This window comes from Orycteropus afer, unplaced genomic scaffold (assembly GCF_000298275.1).
Source record: "Orycteropus afer afer isolate SDZICR_OR568_19922 unplaced genomic scaffold, OryAfe1.0 scaffold00215, whole genome shotgun sequence".
Classification (NCBI taxonomy): Eukaryota; Metazoa; Chordata; class Mammalia; order Tubulidentata; family Orycteropodidae; genus Orycteropus; species Orycteropus afer.
The window spans coordinates 1,888,134-1,907,736 of record NW_006921802.1 but is presented as its reverse complement, the minus strand read 5'-3'; the positions used below and the strand labels follow the sequence as shown (position 1 = coordinate 1,907,736).

Sequence of the window (19,603 nt, the reverse complement as noted above, 5' to 3'; positions counted from 1 at the left end):
CTAGAGAAAATTTCCTACTCCTTAAATAGAAGGACTATTGTGTCAAGTCACAGGCTCGTAACTTCCCTGCTAACCTTCACCCATCTCACAGCATTGCCAATCTGAAAATAAAGATAAACTCTGCAGATTTTCCACTGTCTTTCAAATTGATGTGCAAAATTAAACCAGTACATTTCAGCTATAAATATTCTACATACCAGTATAATTCAAAGGCGACTCAAGTTTTACTAAGGCAATATCATTACCACCTTCTGAGATTTTATATTGTTGATGAATAATGATCTCTTTTACTTGTGAGAAAGGTGTTTCTTTTGTTATTTCTGATAGATTTAAAATGCCACTATAAATGCGCCAAACATCCGAGAAAGGAAGCCTAAGAGGGAAAAATGAATAGTTATTTGAAACCAGAAAGATTGATCTTTGATGTTCTCTTTTCCCTTCACTCTCTCTTTCAAAGAAGAACTAGGAAGGAAATGGCACATATGATATATTTTTCCTACACAATTTCTTCTCCTGACAATGTGTCATGTGACCACCAGCAGCAGTATTGACTCTCCGAAGATTTGGTTTAAAATACTGAAAATATACATTTATGTAATTCTTTCATATTTACTGCAAAGAAACACTCAAAATGGTTCTCAATCCATTCTGAGAGAAATTGTGGTTTGTTATGATTTGTCTAGCTGTTTATCATGGCAATATCATGCTCAGCTCAAGTTAGGGAGTCTTCAGCATTGCTTAAAATTCGTCCATCTACATTTGGAAAAGTATAGGAATTTAACTTTTCAAAATATGAATGTATACAAAGCAAATCCAAAGGTATGATCCAAAGTAATGTCTATTTTGTGTAAAGATCTTGCAATTTTTATTATCATTAAACAAGTAATGTAAGGCATGCTTGCACAGAACTCTAGAGGAACTAATTATGTGGAAAGTGGTTGCCTTTCAATAAGAGCACAGATGTATATGATCACATCTAAAGTCACAACACTCTGAAACTTTAAGGATGAAAAGTTTTGGTCCCAAATTAGGGTACATCTATGAAAAAAGAGCTACTATTTCTCATCTCAGGCAAGGCCTTTTATTCCTTTATTTAATCACTATCCCTTTAGCACTGCTGTCTTCAGGATCCATCTGTTCTGTAGCAACTGTGAAGGAGACTTTTCTGTCCAACTTTGCCATTGCTATGTTATATTTTGGTGGTATCATACAAAATCCTGGATAGTACAAACATTTAAGATCTCATCTACTAACTGAGAAGTTGGTGGTTCAAATCCAACCAGAGTTATCTTGGAGGAAAAACTTGATGTACTTCTGAAAATGCAGCCATTGAAGACCCTAAGAACATAGTTCTACTCAGACACACATGGGGTAGCCATGGATCAGAGGCTACACGGTAGCAATGGAATTGGTATTCTAAATCCTGGTATGTAACAAGGCTGGGTCCTGCCCTTTTAGGGCAGAGGAAAGAGTGAATTTTGCTCAAATAAAAATACTTTTTTTTTTTTCTATTTGTGCTTCTTTGTTTTTAAGAGAAATTAAGTGTCTTACTTTGAGGCTACTAGTATAGTTCTTCATATACTTTTTAAATTATTATTTCTAATTGTATGTAGTAATAATAATAACAAAACCAAAACCCACTGCCATCAAATTGGTTATGATTCATAGCTATCTCAATAGAGATTCCAAGGCTGTCAATCTTTATAGAAGCAGACTGCCTCATCTTTCTCCCATGGTGCAGCTGATGGGTTCAAACTGCCAAACTTTTTGTTAGCAGCCCAATGCCTTAACCATAGCTCCACCAAATCTTATATTTTTTTAGTAATATTTAAGCATTTTAAGTATGTCATTTAATCTTCCAACAACCTTGTGAATTAGGTACTGTTACTGTTCATAGTTTACATAAAAGAAAATTAGGTCAAGAGAAATTTTAGGAATTGCCCAAAGTCATACCTCTAGTAAGTGACAGAGCTGTGACTCAAGCCCCATTTTGTCTAACTACAAAGACTAAGTGTTTTAAAACTTTAAAACCAGGCCATATGTACTGTTTTGAAATATATATATACAGAAATATTATATAATATTTTATATATTGAAAGATAAAGACTAATAATGAGATGATAAGTATCTCATTTCATTTTATTATTGTTGTTATTAATATTTCATAGTACATTTGTGAATCATAGACTAGAAAGTAAAATTTCTATGGTTCTGAAAAACAACTCTTTCATGTCTTTAGGGAATACATTTGGGTAGTGGTGGTAGAGTGGGCATCAGTTAAGGCATTTTTGAGTTATTCTTTAAAGCAGGAGTAATATCTAGCAAAGATCCAGTCCTGTGCACAAGCCATAGTCTGTTCTGATGGATCAGCTTGATCAGTGCTTAGGCCATAAATACACTGAATACCATCCCTGCTTTAAAATACTTCTTACTAAAAAAGAATAACTCTCTATTAATAAGTGCACATGATGATCAAGAAATTGATTATAGACACTTCAAATAAAAAGGCAAGAGAGAAGACTCTGGATAGGACTCATCCAAAACTTACCCATCAAAGCAATGGGCAGCAGTTAAGACCCACTGGTGTCCAATGATTGACCCTCCACATTGGTGACTCCGACCCGGCAGTGTCACCTGCAGGCTGACCTGCCAAGGCCACTCTCCCAAAGACGAGTTGGTTCCTCCTGCAATGCGTGTTTTTGATTTTGCTGTACATACTAAAAAGAGAATGTTGGAGCTAATGGTTAGAATTAGAAGTGGATCAGACTCCTCGTTTATCAAGGAAAGCAAGATATAGAATTCCATAATATAAAACTAAGCAAGCTGCAAAAATAAAACACAGAAAACACACTACAGTTCAATGAAAAAGTGAGGTTTACTCACCAGAGCTGTCCTCCGTTTTACACAGTCTCAAAGAATAACCTGAGCTCCCTTGTGTCCCATATGTAATCATGGTTGGGGAACCATCCAAAGACAATTTTAAAGAACACTTACACCTAGATAAAATAACCAGTATAAAGATGAAACCTTTAAAGAGACAAAAAATACATGAAACTGTCCCGATGATTGTCCTTAAAAATAATTTTTCACTTACTTCTCTCCCTGACAGTCTTCTGGGAGCAAAGAATAAGTGAAAAACTGACAGCGCATCGTCTTTGTACAAGTCTCTTGGCAACCACTCTCTCCTTTAACAAAGGTCACATTCAACTCTTCCCCTCCAAAATCAACTCCAGAGTAAATTTTGTAATGACAGGGTTCTGGGTCAATTATAAATATAGAAAGGTATGCAATGAGGAAAGTAATAAACTGCATTTACACAAATCTCTGATATGAGAATTCTTTCATAACCATTACTTGATAGATCATAAAATTTACCACATTTTACAAGATAAAATTATAGAATCACATTACCAGGCAAACTTGTTTTGCAGGTTAAAAGGCTATATCCAGATTTGGCATTTTTCTGTGGAGTAGAGGAACTTGGTGTTCCACTTTTAGAAGTCTTAAGGAAACAAACATTTCTATTGAAATAGGAGAGAGAGAAAGAAAACTGCATTAAAAGCATTAGCCAAACACCAAAGCACCTAATCATAAAGACACCTCTGCAAATTTTATTCTTCTGAAAAACTCTCTTCAAAGTAACTCAGACGACCGTACACTAATAAATTATAGAGATTAAATGTAGATCAAACCACAATCTCCCTCTGAAGAAAATGATAGGCACAGATAGCCTGAGGAGAATGGTAAAGTTCTACCTTCTAATTGAAAAAAATAAAATAAAAGAGAGAAAGCCAAATTAAATTCTGGGGATTTATGCCACTGAGGCTACTATTTATGCTACTAATTTATGCCACTATTTATGCTACTATTTATGCCACTGAGGCTACTCCCATGCTGTGTGTAAATAAAAGAACTGTGTACTCTAAGAGTAGGGAGGTCTGATCCCTACACTGATCAGGATAAATAGAGCTCTAGTTTCTGAATCAGAGAGGGGGTGGAGCCAACAAGCTTCACCGATCTGCTGCCAATAAGAGGTTTTCACTTCAAGCTAATACAACACATTATAATGAGTAATGATTGTTCTTTTGTTAATCCAGTGGAATGTTTGTTTCGAATAACAGAAGTCTGCTCTTCTCTTAAATAATCTCCAGCTAGTAGAAAATTACCTACCTGACCTGCAGATTCAAGCATTCAGAAGAAAATGGACAAGGTTTTGAAACTCAAAGTATAAAATTACAGTGATGAAATAACAGCAGCAAATGGCACACATTCATACTCACCTTTGTGACTGTATATTCCATGTATTTGTATAGAATGTAAAGAAGAGGCAGTTGGGATGATAGGTGCAAATGGTTCGACATACAAAAGCATCTGGAGTGACAACTCTGCCAACATCTGTATCTGAAAATGCACGGTGTTGGAAAATGTCCATGTGGCAACCTGTGAACTCACAGAGAGAAGACATTGCTCAGTAAATGATATAATATATATTTAGTTTATACTTTGTTATCATAACTAAGGAAACTAGTATTGCTTGTTATTCATAACAGTAAACGCTCTAAATGAAAAATGTCTGCTAAAATATCCTCAAATTGGCTAATACCAGTATATCCACAATACTGCATTAACACCAAACACCAGGCTACAGATAAACACATAAGCATCTGAGATCAGATGGGGGTCATTAAAGAGGATTATACTCTAGACCAGGGATAGATTCAGCTGAGGCTAATGTTGCACAGATACAGTGATACAAAATACCTGTAATCCTTACAAAAACAACAGAAGACAGACATAGAGTAATCCCTCACAGACACCCGGACACTGTGGGAGAGATATCCAATGGATCTACTGACTCAGGACCATAGTACTGGGGGACGCCAGACTCAGTTGGCACAACAAAGTAAGTAAAAATCTTGTTCTTCAACCTACATTAGTCAGTAGCAACTTGGGTCTTAAAAGCTTTCAAGTGGCCATCTAAGATGCAGCTAATCGTCTCCTATCATTGCAAGCAAAGAAAAGTGCAAAAAACCAAGGGCATTTGGAAGCAATCAAGCCCTAGAGCATGATGGACCTCAAGACCAGAGGAAATAGATGGTGCCCAGCTACCAATGCCAACCACTCAGGAAAAGATCAAAACTGGAGATCCTTGATAGGGTGGGAGGAAAAACATGGAACAAAATCCAAAAATACAATAATGACCAGTGAGACCCCAAATACTATGGCCCTGGGATACATTTTGGGCCTGGAATAAAACACTCCCAGGGGCCAGCTCTCAGCCCAATAGTAAACAAATTGTACAATCAGACCACTCAACCCAGTGTGAAGCACACACATACTCTATAGAAATGTATCCCTTGGAGCAATCAACCACAGGGCACCAGAAGGGCAACATTCACATAGAGGAAATGCAGGACAAACAGGAGTGTATAACTATGAGGGGCATGGGGGGAGGGTTGCTGGGTAGGGAGGGGAGGAGACTGGGTTAGGGTTGGGCATGGTAAATGTGGAGTGAAACTAAATGTACACGTAATGTTGAATATATATATATATATATATATATATATATATATATCACCTTAAAATAAATTTTTTTTTTTTAAAAAAAGGTGATCCAATAGTATGTGGAAATTATCTAACAATATCATTGATATCACATGTAAGTAAAATTTTACTTAATCTATATGCTGAACATATAATCTGAGAAGCTGGATTATATGAAGAACACGGCATCAGGGTTAGAGGAAGACATATTAACAATGTGAGACATGCAGATGACACAACCTTGCTTGCTGAAAGTGAAGAAGACTTGGAGCTCTTAATGAAGATCAAAGACTACAGTCTTCAGTATGGATTATATCTCAGCATAAAGAAAACAAAAATCCTCACAACTGGGCCAATAAGCAACATCACAATAAACAAAGAAACGATTGAAATTGTCAGGGATTTCATTTTACTTGGATATACAATCAACACCCATGGAAACAGCAGTGAAGAAATCAGACATTGTATTGCACTGGGCAAATCTGCTGCAAAAGACCTCTTTAAAGTGTCAAGGAACAAAGATGTCACTTTGAAGACTAAGGTGTGCTTAACTGAAGCCATGGTATTTTCAATCTCTTCATATGCACTTGAAAGCCAGAAAATGAATAAGGAAGACAGAAGAAGAGTTGACACCTTTGAATTATGGTGTTGGTGAAGAATATTGAATATGCCAATCCCATTTTGGACGTCTGACATTTAGAAATGTGTGGTAATTTCTAAATGTTACAGCAATAAGAAATTACTGCTGGAAAGGAAATGATAAGTCTTTTCCTTCGTGATGTCCATATCTAGAAATACATGTTTACTGTAGGGAATCAATGAAACCCTGTCATTTCAGACATAAGGACCTTTGGTGGCACAGTGGATGAGGCAATTGGCTGCTAACTAGAAGGTTGGCAGTTCAAATTCACCAGTCACTCTTGGGAGGAAGATGAGGCAATCTACTCCCATAAAGATTTACGGCCTTGGAAATCCTATGGTGGTTGCTATGAGTTGGAATTGACTTGATGGAAGTGGGTGTGGTTTGGTTTTATTTGAGACATATAGGTGATGGTATTTGAATTATCCAGAACATTGCCATGACATTTCATTTTATGTAGTATATTAAGGTTTAATGTCAAAATGTTATTGGAAACAAAGACATTTCTTTGTAGGAGAGCCTACTCTGTGCCAAGTCTTGTATTGGTTTTTGGGCTAGTGCCATTCTATGGAAGATTGGAAATTGGCAATATGTCTTGTTTCTTATTTGTCCCTTCCTTCAGTACATCCCTTCCATATAGTGTTGTTGTTAGGTGCCATCGAGTTGGCTCTGACTCATAGCAACCTTATGGACAACAGAACAAAACACTGTCTGGTCTTGCACCATCCTCACAATCCTTGTTATGCTTGAGCCCATCGTTGCAGCCACTGTGTCAATCGATCTCATTGAGGGTCTTCCCCTTTATTGCTGACCCTCTACTTTACCAAGCATGATATCCTTCTTCAGGGACAGACAAGATAATAGAAGTAGGTGACATGAAGTCTAGCCATTCTCTCTTCCAAGGAGCATTCCAGCTACAGTTCTTTCAAGACAGATTTGTTCATTCTTCTGGTGTCCATGGTATTTTCAGTATTCTTCTACAACATGATAATTCAAAGGCATCAACTCTTCTTCCATCTTCCTTATTCATTTTCCAGCTTCAAAAGTCCAAAATGGGATTGAACTTGATTTTAGGTGAAATCAAGGTGTCAGTGAGGCTCTCTTCCTTCTGGAGTCTCTAAGGGAGACTTTTTCTCTGTCTTTTCCAACTTCTAGATGCCACCTGCATTCCTTGGCTTTTGCCACTTATTCCATCTTCAAAACAAGTAGTGGAACATGTTCATTTCTCTCTGGAACAGTTAACATTATGCCACCTTCTTTATTTTATGAGGACTCTGAGCACATTGAGCACACCCAGATAAACCAAGATTATTCCCCCTTTGGAAATGTGTAACTTGCAAAAATCCTTTTCTTATGCAATACATCCACTGGGTCTGGGGAATTAGATCATAGACATCTTTGGGAGGTGGAAGAGGGGGGTAGAGCGAAGGGGGGTAGTGGGACGGGAAGTTTGTGTAGGGACCTTTATTCTGCCTGCTAAATCATAAAGTAAAATAGTAGCCTTGCAATTACCTATTTCTGAGAGTGCACAGGGCTTCAGCGAGAATCCAGATATCACGTTATCCAGCATCTTTATACTGGTAGGTGTTCCTCTTGAGCTGCTTTTTAATAAGCAGTTGTTCCTGAATGTAAAGAAAAGGGGTTACTTTGCTTCCTACACTTCAAAGTGTGTGCTGCAGTACAGTTATTTAGCACTGAAATTATGAATGAGCAGTGGAAAATGAAGTCAGTAATTAACAATTATGCTGATAATCAGTGAGCAAGGGATTTCATTATTAAGCAAATGGGCAACCTTCTCCTCTGCAGAGGAAAAATTAGAGTGGGAATGGTAGCATTATTCTATAACACAAAAATGATAACCCATAGCCCCTAATTTTCACAAGCATAGCTTGTCTGTGGACAATAAATAAAACACTCTTTTCAGGAAAAATGGCATCAAAACTGAGTAAGTAAGTAAGGAGAGTGGTTAGGTCTGAAATCCTTGTTTGGTTCTCAATTTTAAAAAAAAGTTATAAAGAATACAATTAATTCTAAAAGCACCACCAGAAAGAAGCAATACTGAATTTTACTCACCGAAACTCTGTTCTGTGAAATGTTTGTGTGGCATATGTGAAAAAATGGCAGTGAATGTTGTTAGTACAGCTTTTTTGGCATTCTTCAACACTTCTAACTTTAGATACATTAAAATTGACTCCTTTCATATCAATTCCTTTATAAATGCCTCGATGGCAAGCTGCATGAATAAAACACAGAGGGCCAGTTTAGGTAGGTTCTCTTTTACAGGCAGTTCATCAGCTATTTACCAATTTGGAAAGCATCATTCTAAAAGATATTCTATTTTTGGCAACTTTCCCATCATTTCTCTAAGTCTTTAGAAGCTCTAAAATGTTTACTACTTCCCTAAATTATTAAACTCTGCTTGAAATAAACATATTTCAACCTTCTCACACACACATACAGCCACCCCATAGAGCACTATCATGGACCTGTTTTACTGAATGAAGGAATTTCCTTCTTTGTCTTTATTTTTCAAAGTTTTCAACTACTTCTGTCTGATTCCAGAATTGCTCTGGTAAAAGCCCTGTCACTGACATCCAGGATGTGTGCAATCACTGTCATAAAATGGGGAGCACTCTTGTCTATGGATGATGAAGACAATTCTAGTCCTGCTTTAAAATTTTGTTAAATCCTAGTCAAGCACTCTTCTTATTGAAATTTATCTCATATGCAAAAGAATGTATATAATCCTGTAACATACAGCAAACCAAATGAGTGAATTAGACATTTTTATATTTGATTTAAGACTCAAATGTGTTAGACTCTTGGTTACGCAAACCAGTTAAATGGTACAAACTATAATCTGTTCTAAGAGATAGGGCTGAAGAAGGTATAAAGCTAAATCTTAAATCCTTAAATTGAGAAAGACAGAAAAAACTGAAAGGAAAACAATATATTGAGGAGGACGGGGGTTGGGTTATTTACAGTGGCTCATGTACCTAGAAATTTGCAGATTATAGAAATGAAATACTTCTCCAATTTTACTGTTCATGGGAAAGGTTAAGACTTGGCATGGATATTTACAAATTTTATATATGGATGGCTGAAAACTATAAACCCTCCTCTAACTGTTTTTAAGTAAAATTAGCCCTGAGTTTAGAGTCTTTATATACCTAGAAACAAATTTTCACTTTAATTCATTTGGGAAAAATTAAGAAAGAACATTACAATCAAGTTCTGTGAGTAAGCCTCAGATTAAAATACATTATTGACTCAGGTATATTGAGAAAGACACACTTTCCTTTTTTTCTTCAAATTGTTTATAAAATGTTATAAAACAAAATAATTTAAAATAATATTCTGTTAAATAATTTACATGTAACTGTATTACATAAATGTGCTTTTGGAAGATGGGAAATGTATTCCATTCCTAGTAAACTGCACTTACTACAGTGGTTAAGTCAGAATCCTAAGTTTATAAGTAATGATTTTTCACTAGTGTGTATAGTAACTGGTTACTATACACATTAACAAAGTATGTAAGTAGATTGGAGGAAGTAGTGTACAGTTAGTGGAGGGGGAAAGGGTGACTGAAATTTAAATAACACAATTAAATTATAAATTACAAATAATTACCACAAAATTAACTGTATATAGTGAATATAAAATAGCAATAATGTAGAGGCACAGTGGCATAGTGCCTAAGGCATTTGACTGCTAATCAGAAGGCTGGTGGTTCAAACCCGCCAGCCACTCCTCAGAAGGAAGGTTGAGCAGTCCACTTCCACAGTGATATTGCCTCAGAAACCCAACTATGAGTCGCATCCGATTTGATGGCAGTGTGTTTTGTGCAGAGGCACAGTGTCACCATGAGTTGAAGCTGACTTGACAGCAGCTAACAACAAGAGCAAAGTCACAGCATGATTATTCTAAGGTCCGGCAACCCATCAACTGAAAGAACCTTTGCAACAATTTTGGCTTTCACACCAGTCATGGACATTTTAGAAGAACAGTTCACTTGCATTAAACATGTTAGGATAGAGAATATAAAGTACAGGGTTGGAAACTGTGTCCCTGGACATCAGTAGCAATAGATATTAAAATGAAGTTTTCTTGGTGTCTTGGTATTCACATTTCTTAAGAAAAGTATTATACTATTAGCAAGATTTACAAGTATCTATGCTCCAATTTGGGCTTAATGATGTTCAACAGGGTTTCTTAAAACTCAGTACCACTGACATTTTGGGCCGAATAATTCTTTGTTATGGGAGCTGTTCAGTGCATTGTAGGCTGTTTAGGAGCATCTCTGGTTTCTCTGCCCACTAGGTGCCAGCAGCATCTCCTCCAGTTTTGAAAACTAAATATTGCAGAAGTCTCTAAAATGCTGTGAAATCAAGAACCACTGAGGACTCCTGGTATACACATTGCTTGCAAGTGAAACAGAGATAGAGGTGTGTTCTCTTTAAAATTCTCATCTGGAATCAGGGGAGGACTATTGTTTGGATGGATATTCACTTTCTGCAAATCCTAGACTGTTGTACTAACGTCATAAATAATGGCAGCTCATTAAGCAGACACTGACTGGTATAGATAACAGGATGGTAAAGATTAGTATCGTTTCCTCTGGTAGGCCCAGAACACTGACCTGTACCTGTCATTTTTCTGAGGGCTCCCTTCCAAGATTCTGTGACAGTCCCAAACTTTGAGCAGAAACTGTTCTAAGGTAGATCCATTATGAATTAAAATTTAGCTAAAAATTTCACAACTTACCACTGATTCGACGGCCACAGTGCTTTAGGGAATGTCCAGAAATTGCCCCTGCCTTTGGCACTCTTGGAAGGATCCCTGTTACATTTTCTTTCAAGTAGCAACCAAACCTGTTTTTAAAAGTGGCTTTACTTAGAAAGTAGAATAATAAATGGGCATCAAGGTAATCTCTAGCATTTTCTATACACTATTAAGTCAGTCGACGGCACATAACAACAACAACAACAACAACAACAATAAGTCAGTTAGGGATAAAAAATCAAAACAAACCAAACTCAGTGCCATTGAGTCGGATCCAACTCATAGCGACCCCTCCTTAGGTTTCTGAGGCAGTATCACTACAGAAGTAGATTGCCCCATCTTCCTTCCAAGGAGTGGCTGGTGGGTTTGAACTGCCAGCCTTCAGGTTAGCAGTCAAATGCCTTAGGCACTATACCACCAGAGCTCATTATTAGGGATAAGTGGGGAAAAAAGATTTCCTGACACTTGCTAGGGAATCCATTCTTAAGCCAATTGTACAATATCTAATGTTCACTGTAGCACCTAACTTTGACCTTTTTTTTTCTCCTGTACCTCTTATGAAATGGAAGATATGGAGAGGTGCATGGGAGGGGCTTTGTTTTTCTTTACACTACATTTTTAAATGCAAATAATCAACCAAATTAAAGAGTTAGTGAGTTTTTCCTTTACTCCAAAACTTTCAGGGAACTTTTATTGCTACTGACAATTGCTTTTGCAAATACTTTCTTTTACTTAAAAAGTTGAGTGTACGTATAGTGTTTGTTTTGTTTATTGACTTATAGACTACTTCTAATGCTTCTTGAATCCCATTTGAGAAATGTAACCCTTTCACATGTTAAACCTTTTTGCACAAGACTGATTCCATTTTGAGTAATAATATCAACATTTACCTTTTCTGTGTGTCATTAGTTGAATTTGCAGGAAGAAAACTGAATAGCAAACACCTGGGGTGGAAAGTGCACATCATCTGACAGTATTGGTCATTTGGAGTATACAGGGAGGTTACATCCCCACCTCGGAAGAAGGTATTTTTATATAGATGAATCTGGCATCCTGTGATAAAATAATTAAAAAAAAATTGATTTGGAGTGGATGCAAATAATAATTTTACTAGAAATGCATCTCTGTTCTGAACATTCTACTTAATATCCAACATATCTATAATGATAGAGGTAGCATGAAACAGACATTTAGGTAATAATTTGAATAATATATAGGCTATTCAATGTCATTTTTCTGGGTACATCTGTCTGAAAAACTTGGCTGATTTTTACTAAATGATACAATAATTTTGCACTAAATTACATCCAAATAAATACAAACCTAGTTTGCTTTCTCCCTGTGAGCTAACATTCTATGAAGATATCATGCCTTAAAAATAGTTATGTATGGGAAAGAGATAGTCTCTTTAATAAATGGTGCTGCCAAAACTGGATATCCATTTGCAGAAAAATGAAACAAGATCCATACCTCATACCATACACAAAAACTAACTCCAGATGGATCAAAGACTTAAATGTGAAACCTAAAACTATAAAGTTCTCAAGGAAAAACTAGGGGCAAATTTAGGGGCCCTCATTTATGGCATAAATACACTGTCAAGCTTAAACCAATATGCACAAATAGCTGAAGATAAATTAGATGAATGGGACCTACTAAAAATTAAAGTTTTATGTGCTTCCCAAGACTTCTTTAAAAGAGTGAAAAGAGAACCTACAGATTGAGAAAAAAATATTCAATAATGACATATCTGACAAGGGACTTATCTCTAAAATTTATAGAAAACTTCAACACCTCAACACAAAAAGATTAACAATCCAATTTGAAAATGGGCAGAAGACACAAATAAACATTTCAGCAAAGACAATATTCAGGCAGCCAGCAAATACATGAAGAAATGCTCATGATCATTAACCATCAGAGAGATGCAAATCAAACAATGTCTCACCCCAGCACTAATGGGAAAGTACAACAAGACAGAAAATAACAAATGCTGGCGAGGATGTGGAAAGATTGGGACTCTCATACACCACTGGTAGGACTGTCAAATGACACAACCACTGTGGAAAACAGTATGGTGATTCCTTAAAAAGCTGGAATTAGAAATACCATCTGACCCAGGCATTCCATTACTTAGTCTATATCCTAAAGAAGTGAGAACCAGGACAAGAACAGATATGTGCATACCCATGTTCATCACAGAACTATTTACAATAGCAAAAAGATGGAAACAAGCTAGGTGCCCATCAACAGAAGAATGAATAACCAACTATGGTCCATACACACAATGGAGTACTGTGCAACACTAAAGAACAATTGTAGAATCTGCAAAACACCGCATAACATGGATGAGCATGGAGGACATTATGCTGACTGAAATAAATCAATCAAGAAGGACAAATATAATATTAGCTCATTATTGTGAAAAGTCAAGGAAAGGTTTATATATGGAAGGAAATGTTCTTTGTTGGTTACCAGGGGTGAAGGGATAACACTGCAAAAAAAAAAGCATTAACCCATTTCACTTTAGTTTTGTGGATTTCACTGTATGTAAATTATATTTCAATAAAATGTATTTTAAACAAATAGGATTCTAAATAAAAAAATAGTTATGCATGATTTGTTTTTCAAAATTCTCATAACAAACATCCCACTACATTCTTCTAATCACTTCATAAGGGAAGCTGAAGCTAGACTTTATTATCTGCTTTTTTTTTTTAAACTAAGTCTCAAGGCAGTAGGGACCTGCTCAAGATCACCCCGCTAATGAGTGCCCTGGGCATGAATCCAGGTCTTCCGAATCCCAACTGTTTTCCTTTTTCCTATTGTGCAAGTGTTTCATTCTGTTGTACACAGAGTTGCTATGTGTTGGAGCCAAGTAGATGGCACCTAAAAACAACAACAAATTTGTTCCTCATTCTCAGTTTAATTAAAGCAAAGATTTACAGCCTTAGGAACCCTATGAGACAGCTCTACTCTGTCCTATAGGTTTGCTATGAGTTAGAATCTACTTGATGGCAATGGTTATGTTGTTGCTGTTGGTCTTAAATGTCCCACTGTAGCAAGATGGTACCAGTAGAAAACCTAGAAACAAAAGACCTATCTAAACTAGCACAGACTGAAGTAGAAAAATTTAACAGACTTATAACAAAGGAGGGAGTTCTGGTGGCATAGTGCCTAAGGTTTTTGACTGTTAACCAGAAGGCTGGCAGTTCAAACCCACCAGCCACTCCTCAGAAGGAAGATTAGGATACTGCCTCATAGAGATACTGCCTCAGAATCCCAAGGATGGGTCACTATGAGTTAAATTGACTCAACAGCAGTAAGTTTGTTTTTATTGGTATGACAAAGGAAGAAACTGAGCAGGTCATAGGAAAAAAAAAAAAACTTCCCACAAAAAAAAGTCCTGGTCCAGATGATTTCACTGGAGAATTCTATCAAATGTTCAAAGAAGAGGTGATACGTTTTACTCAAGCTATTATGAACTTAGAAAAAGATAGTGTACTTTAAATTTCATTCTATGAAGCAAGCATAACCTTGATACCAAAATCAGGCAAAGATACCACTATACAGGAAAATAACAGACCAATGTCCCTCACAAATATAGACACAAAAATCTTCAATGAAATCCTAGCTGATAAAGTCTAACACTACATCAAAATAAATAAATAAATACACCATGACCAAATGGGATTCATACCAGGTATGCAAGGATGGTTCAACATTAGAAAAAAAATAATCAATGTAATCCACCACATAAATAAAAGAAAGGAAAAGAACCACATCATCATATCACTTGATAGAGAAAAGATATTTGATAAAAATCCAACACTCATTCCTGATTTAAAAAAAAAAAGAAAAACTATCAGTAAAATAGGGAAGAAAGGTAAAATAGGGAAGGAAGATAAAATAGGGAAGGAAGGTAAAATAGGGAAGGAAGGGAAATCCCTCAGTACAATAAAGGGCATATATTCAAAACAACCAACCAACATCATTTTCAATGAAGAGAGACTCAAAGGCACGGATGCCTTCTACCACCACTTCTATTTAACATTATGTTGGAAGTCCTAGCCAGGGCAATAAGGCAAGAAAGAGAAATGAAAGACATGCAAATTGGTAAAGAAAAAGTAAAATCATCTCTATTTGCAGATGACCATATACTATACATAGAAAACCCAAGAGAATCAGCAGAAAACTACTGAAGCTAATTGACAGATTTAGCATAGACCAGGATACAAGATCAACATACAAAAATCACTTGGATTCCTCTACATCAACAAAAAAGATCTCTGAAAAGGAAATAAGGAAAGCAATACCATTTACAATATCTATCAAGAAGATAAAATATTTAGGAATTACCAGGGACACAAAACACTTGTACAAAGAAAACTACAAAACACTATTACAAGAATCTATAAGAGACCTACATAAATAGAATAATATCCCATACTCACAGATAGGAAGACTGAACATCGTGAAATAGTCAATATTATCCAAAGCAATCTATAGATTCAACACAATCCCAATCCAAATTGCATCAACATCTTTAAGGACATGGGAAAAAAAATCACTAGTTTTATATGGAAAGGAAAGAGAATGCAGATAAGCAAAGCAATACTGAAGAAGAAAAACAAAGTAGGAAGTCTCACACTCCCCAGCCTCAAAACCTACTATAAAGACACAGTAATCAAAACAGACTAGTATCGGTACAATGATAGACACATAGACCAGTGGACAGAATTGAAAATACAAAAATAGATCCATTCATCTATGCACAGCTGATCTTTCACAAAGAGCCAAAAAACAGGCAATGGAGAAGAGACAGGCTCTTTAACAAACAGTGCTGGCAAAACTGGATATCCATTTGCAGAAAAATGAAACAAAATTCATACCTCACACCATACACAAAAAATGAACTCAACATGAATCGAAGATCTAAATGTAAAACCCAAAACTATCAAGTTCATCAAAGATGAAATAGGGGAAATATTTGGGGGCCTTAATTTATATCATAAATAGACTATCAAGCATAACCCAAAATGCACAAACAGCAGAAAGGAAGCTAGATGACTGGGACCTTCTAAAACTTAAATTCTTATGTGCATGAAAAGATTTCTCCAGAAGATAAAGAGAAAGCCTTCATATTAGGGGAAATAAAAGATTTGGCAATGACATATCTGACAAGGGACTTATCTCTAAAATTTATAGTACACTTCTACACCTGAACATCAAAAAGACAAGTAATCCAAGTAATCCACTGCAAAAATGGGCAAAGGATATGAGCAGACACTTCACCAAAGAAAATATTCGGGCAGCCAACAAACACATGAAGAAATGCTCACCATCATTAGCCATCGAAGCGATGCAAATCAAAACAACAATGAGATATCATCTCACCCCAGAAATAATAGCAAAGTTCAACAGGACAGAAAGCAACAAATGCTGGAGAGGGTGTGGAGAGATTGGAACTCTCATACACTTCTGGTGGGACTGTAAAGTGGTACAACCACTGTGGAAAACAGTATAACACTTCCTTAAAAAGTTGGAAATAGAAATGTTTGATCTAGAAATCCCACTACTAGGAATGTATCCTAAAGATGTGAGATCCAGGACATGAATAGTTATATGTACACCCATGTTCATCACGGCACTATATACAATTGCAAAGAGATGGAAACAACCTAAGTGCCCATCAACAGATGAAAGGATCAGCAAACTATATACTATATATAAACTATACACACAGTGGAATACTGAGTAACATTAAAGAATAATGATGAATCAGCAAATCACCTCATAACATGGATGAACTTGCAGAATATTATGCTGAGTGAAATAAATCAATCACAGAAGGATAAATATTGTATGAGTCCATTATAAAAAGCTAAGGATAGGTTTACACAAGGAAGGTATTTTCTTTTTTGGTTACCAGGGGTGGGAGCAGAGGAAAAGGGAAATAGAAAAATTAAAAACTAAAACAAGATGGTACCAGTAGCTCGGGCCTCTGCATTCTCTCATATTTTAAGTGAAATTTAAAAAAATTAGTCTTATTTCTAGAAACTGAGCAAAAGTCTTGCTTGCTGCAAAGCTTTCACTCTGATGGGGGTCACTACAGCCAGCATGATGTATGAACTCTGGAGAGTCAAAGCCCTAGCCCTGGAACTGGTAGTGGTGCAGTGTCAACAGAACCACAAGGGCCAAAACTGGGAAGCAAGCATTTCCCAGAAGTAAATTAGGGCACTTTTTCCCAGAAATGTCAGGATGTTCTGGGCCACAGAGCCACAAAGACCTAAGAGAACTGATATAAGCATGGATATGTGAGCACATTCATATCCAGCTGGAAAAAGGCAACTTTGAAATAAAATTTCTGGAAGGTAATTTCATGATATTAGTAATAAAACTTCCAAAATATTTTACACCTTTGTATCTAGGTGTTTTTTGTTTTGTTTTGTTTTGTTTGTTTTAATTTCCAAATATTTATTCAACAGTGCATATATCCATAAGGATATGCATGTAAAATAGCACAAACAGGAATTATATTAGTTTTCTAAGATTATCGGAGCTAAATATCACAAATTGTGTGGCTTAAGACAACAGAAATTTATTTTCTCTAAGTTTTGGTGGATAGCAATCTGAATTGTAGACCATCTGTAACATTCTGCCTTCATGTGCACATGGCTATCTTCCCTCTGTATCTCTTCTCTTCTTAGAAGGACATCAGTCATATTGGATTAGGGCCCATCCTACTCTAATATGACTTCATGTCAACCTAACTAGAAAGATCTGCAAAGGCCCTATTTCCAAATAAGGTCACATTGACAGGCATGGAGTTAAAATTTAAGCATATTTTTGGAGCATGGGGATTCACAATTCAACCCCTAACAGGGAAAAATACTAAGCATCAAATATATATATTTGTGTTAAAATATAGCCATAAATAGAAAAACAATAAGTTATTTTTAAAACATATCTATATTAATATCTTTGTAAAATGTGTAAATAAGTATATGTCCAAAAGATTTTTAATAGTGACTATTTCTGCATTGTAAAACTACAGAATATATATACTTTCTCATTTTCTGCTCATTTGCACATTCTAATCTCCTAGTAGGATCATGGTTTTTTTTTTTTTTTGGTCAAGAAATGGAATCGAAGTGACTATAGTCTATAGTATTTCTGGCTTCTACTCCTTCTCAACATTGAACAGATTTGTACTTTGTTGATTATGGTTCAGAAGAGCAATTAGAAGTGAGGGACAGATGGAGAGGAGTTATGACTTAAGGGAAAGAAAGTTCAAAAAGCTTCTTCCCAAAGAAATTAAATCTCTTACTTTACCTAAGAAATGTTTATTTTAACCACATAACTGGGATGTAAATAAACAGTCATCTTATGTCAACATGAATTCATAATCGACACAAAGTAGTAGCACAGAGAAAAATCTACTCGGCAATGATTATGAAAACTAGTGTCCAGAATCATCCTTAATCTCAGAAAATGAATGGGAAGGATAAAGATAGAATAAGATCAAAACTTGGTGTTGGAAAAACATTCAATTAGAAATATTCAAACAGATGCTTTACCAAATTAAATTTAAAGCAGACACTTTCATTTCTGAAATGATTCCCCAGTGGCCTAAAAATGTAAAAATGTATGTTAACTATCATGGCACTTGGGTTGAATGCAGACACTATAAAACACCTAGCACTTTTTTGAACATTCAGATGAAGTTGGTCATTTTAAAAATGGTGATAACAAAACTAGAGGGCAGATGTTCTGCTTGTTTTGAGATCCTTTTTGCACAGAGTCCTTTTCAGATAGTAATTTCAAGTTCTTTGGCTACATTCGGCATTCCTGGGTCCTCCTCCTGAACCAAACATTAAAAGAATATGTGTCCTTTTAACTTGTAAGGGGTTCCCTCCTTCCCCAAAGTTGAGTGTTCTATAGCTTTCTCCAAAGGTAGAGTGTCTTATTTAACTACTCTTTTATTACACACTCTTAATTTTGTGTCTTGTAGATAATCTACTTACCACAAGAAACTGCAGCAAATAAGGTAATAAAATAAGTTGTTTGCCAGAATGAAATCATCCTAAAAAAAAGAAAACAACACAGGACTGAGTCTGCTGATTGTAGACCATATGTAACATGAAACTTAAAAGATTTTTTTTATAAATGTCTGAATTGCAAATCTAAGTATACAATTACCAGTAGAGTGAACAAAAGTTTTCCATACATTTTGTGCCTAGGGACTTAAAAAATTTAGAATGTTTCCCAAGATACAATTTGAGACCTCTAGACTACTATTATGTCTGGTGTTGATTTGCATTTCATGTTGTTAGTAATTTTGGAAAGGAAATTAATTGAGTAGAGAGGAAGAAAACAGTTGTGAAACCTCTTGGTTTCAGCAAAAATAAAATTATTATACACAATAGCACAATATGGTCTCTAATCCCTATATAAAGAAAAGTTCTGAGAATATCCAGGCCCATTCCTAAATTTTTAATTGGTCAAATACTGTCTTTAGTTTTAAAATATAGTTAAGTATTTTTACAGACAAGAAGATGAATTCCTCCTAGATTCTCTAAATACTCAGGAAATTAGAACATAAAGTACTAGCTTCTTCATAAAGGAAAAAAA

At 35.8% G+C, this 19,603-nt stretch overlaps 1 protein-coding gene across 1 annotated transcript in view; it reads right to left on the bottom strand.

Annotated features, from left to right (window-relative positions):
• Positions 1 to 19,054, bottom strand: part of KLKB1 (kallikrein B1) — a 29,583-nt gene extending 10,529 nt beyond the window's left edge. Inside the window, exons 1-11 of the mRNA XM_007948391.2 lie at positions 18,997 to 19,054; positions 11,860 to 12,022; positions 10,952 to 11,058; positions 8,258 to 8,417; positions 7,697 to 7,806; positions 4,281 to 4,440; positions 3,412 to 3,521; positions 3,095 to 3,257; positions 2,884 to 2,996; positions 2,549 to 2,717; positions 198 to 373 (exon numbers count right to left, since the gene is read on the bottom strand). Of these exons, the coding sequence (XP_007946582.1) occupies positions 198 to 373; positions 2,549 to 2,717; positions 2,884 to 2,996; positions 3,095 to 3,257; positions 3,412 to 3,521; positions 4,281 to 4,440; positions 7,697 to 7,806; positions 8,258 to 8,417; positions 10,952 to 11,058; positions 11,860 to 12,022; positions 18,997 to 19,054 (1,489 nt within the window). The remainder of the gene's footprint in view (positions 1 to 197; positions 374 to 2,548; positions 2,718 to 2,883; positions 2,997 to 3,094; positions 3,258 to 3,411; positions 3,522 to 4,280; positions 4,441 to 7,696; positions 7,807 to 8,257; positions 8,418 to 10,951; positions 11,059 to 11,859; positions 12,023 to 18,996) is intronic.
• Between the last annotated feature and the right edge of the window lie 549 nt (positions 19,055 to 19,603).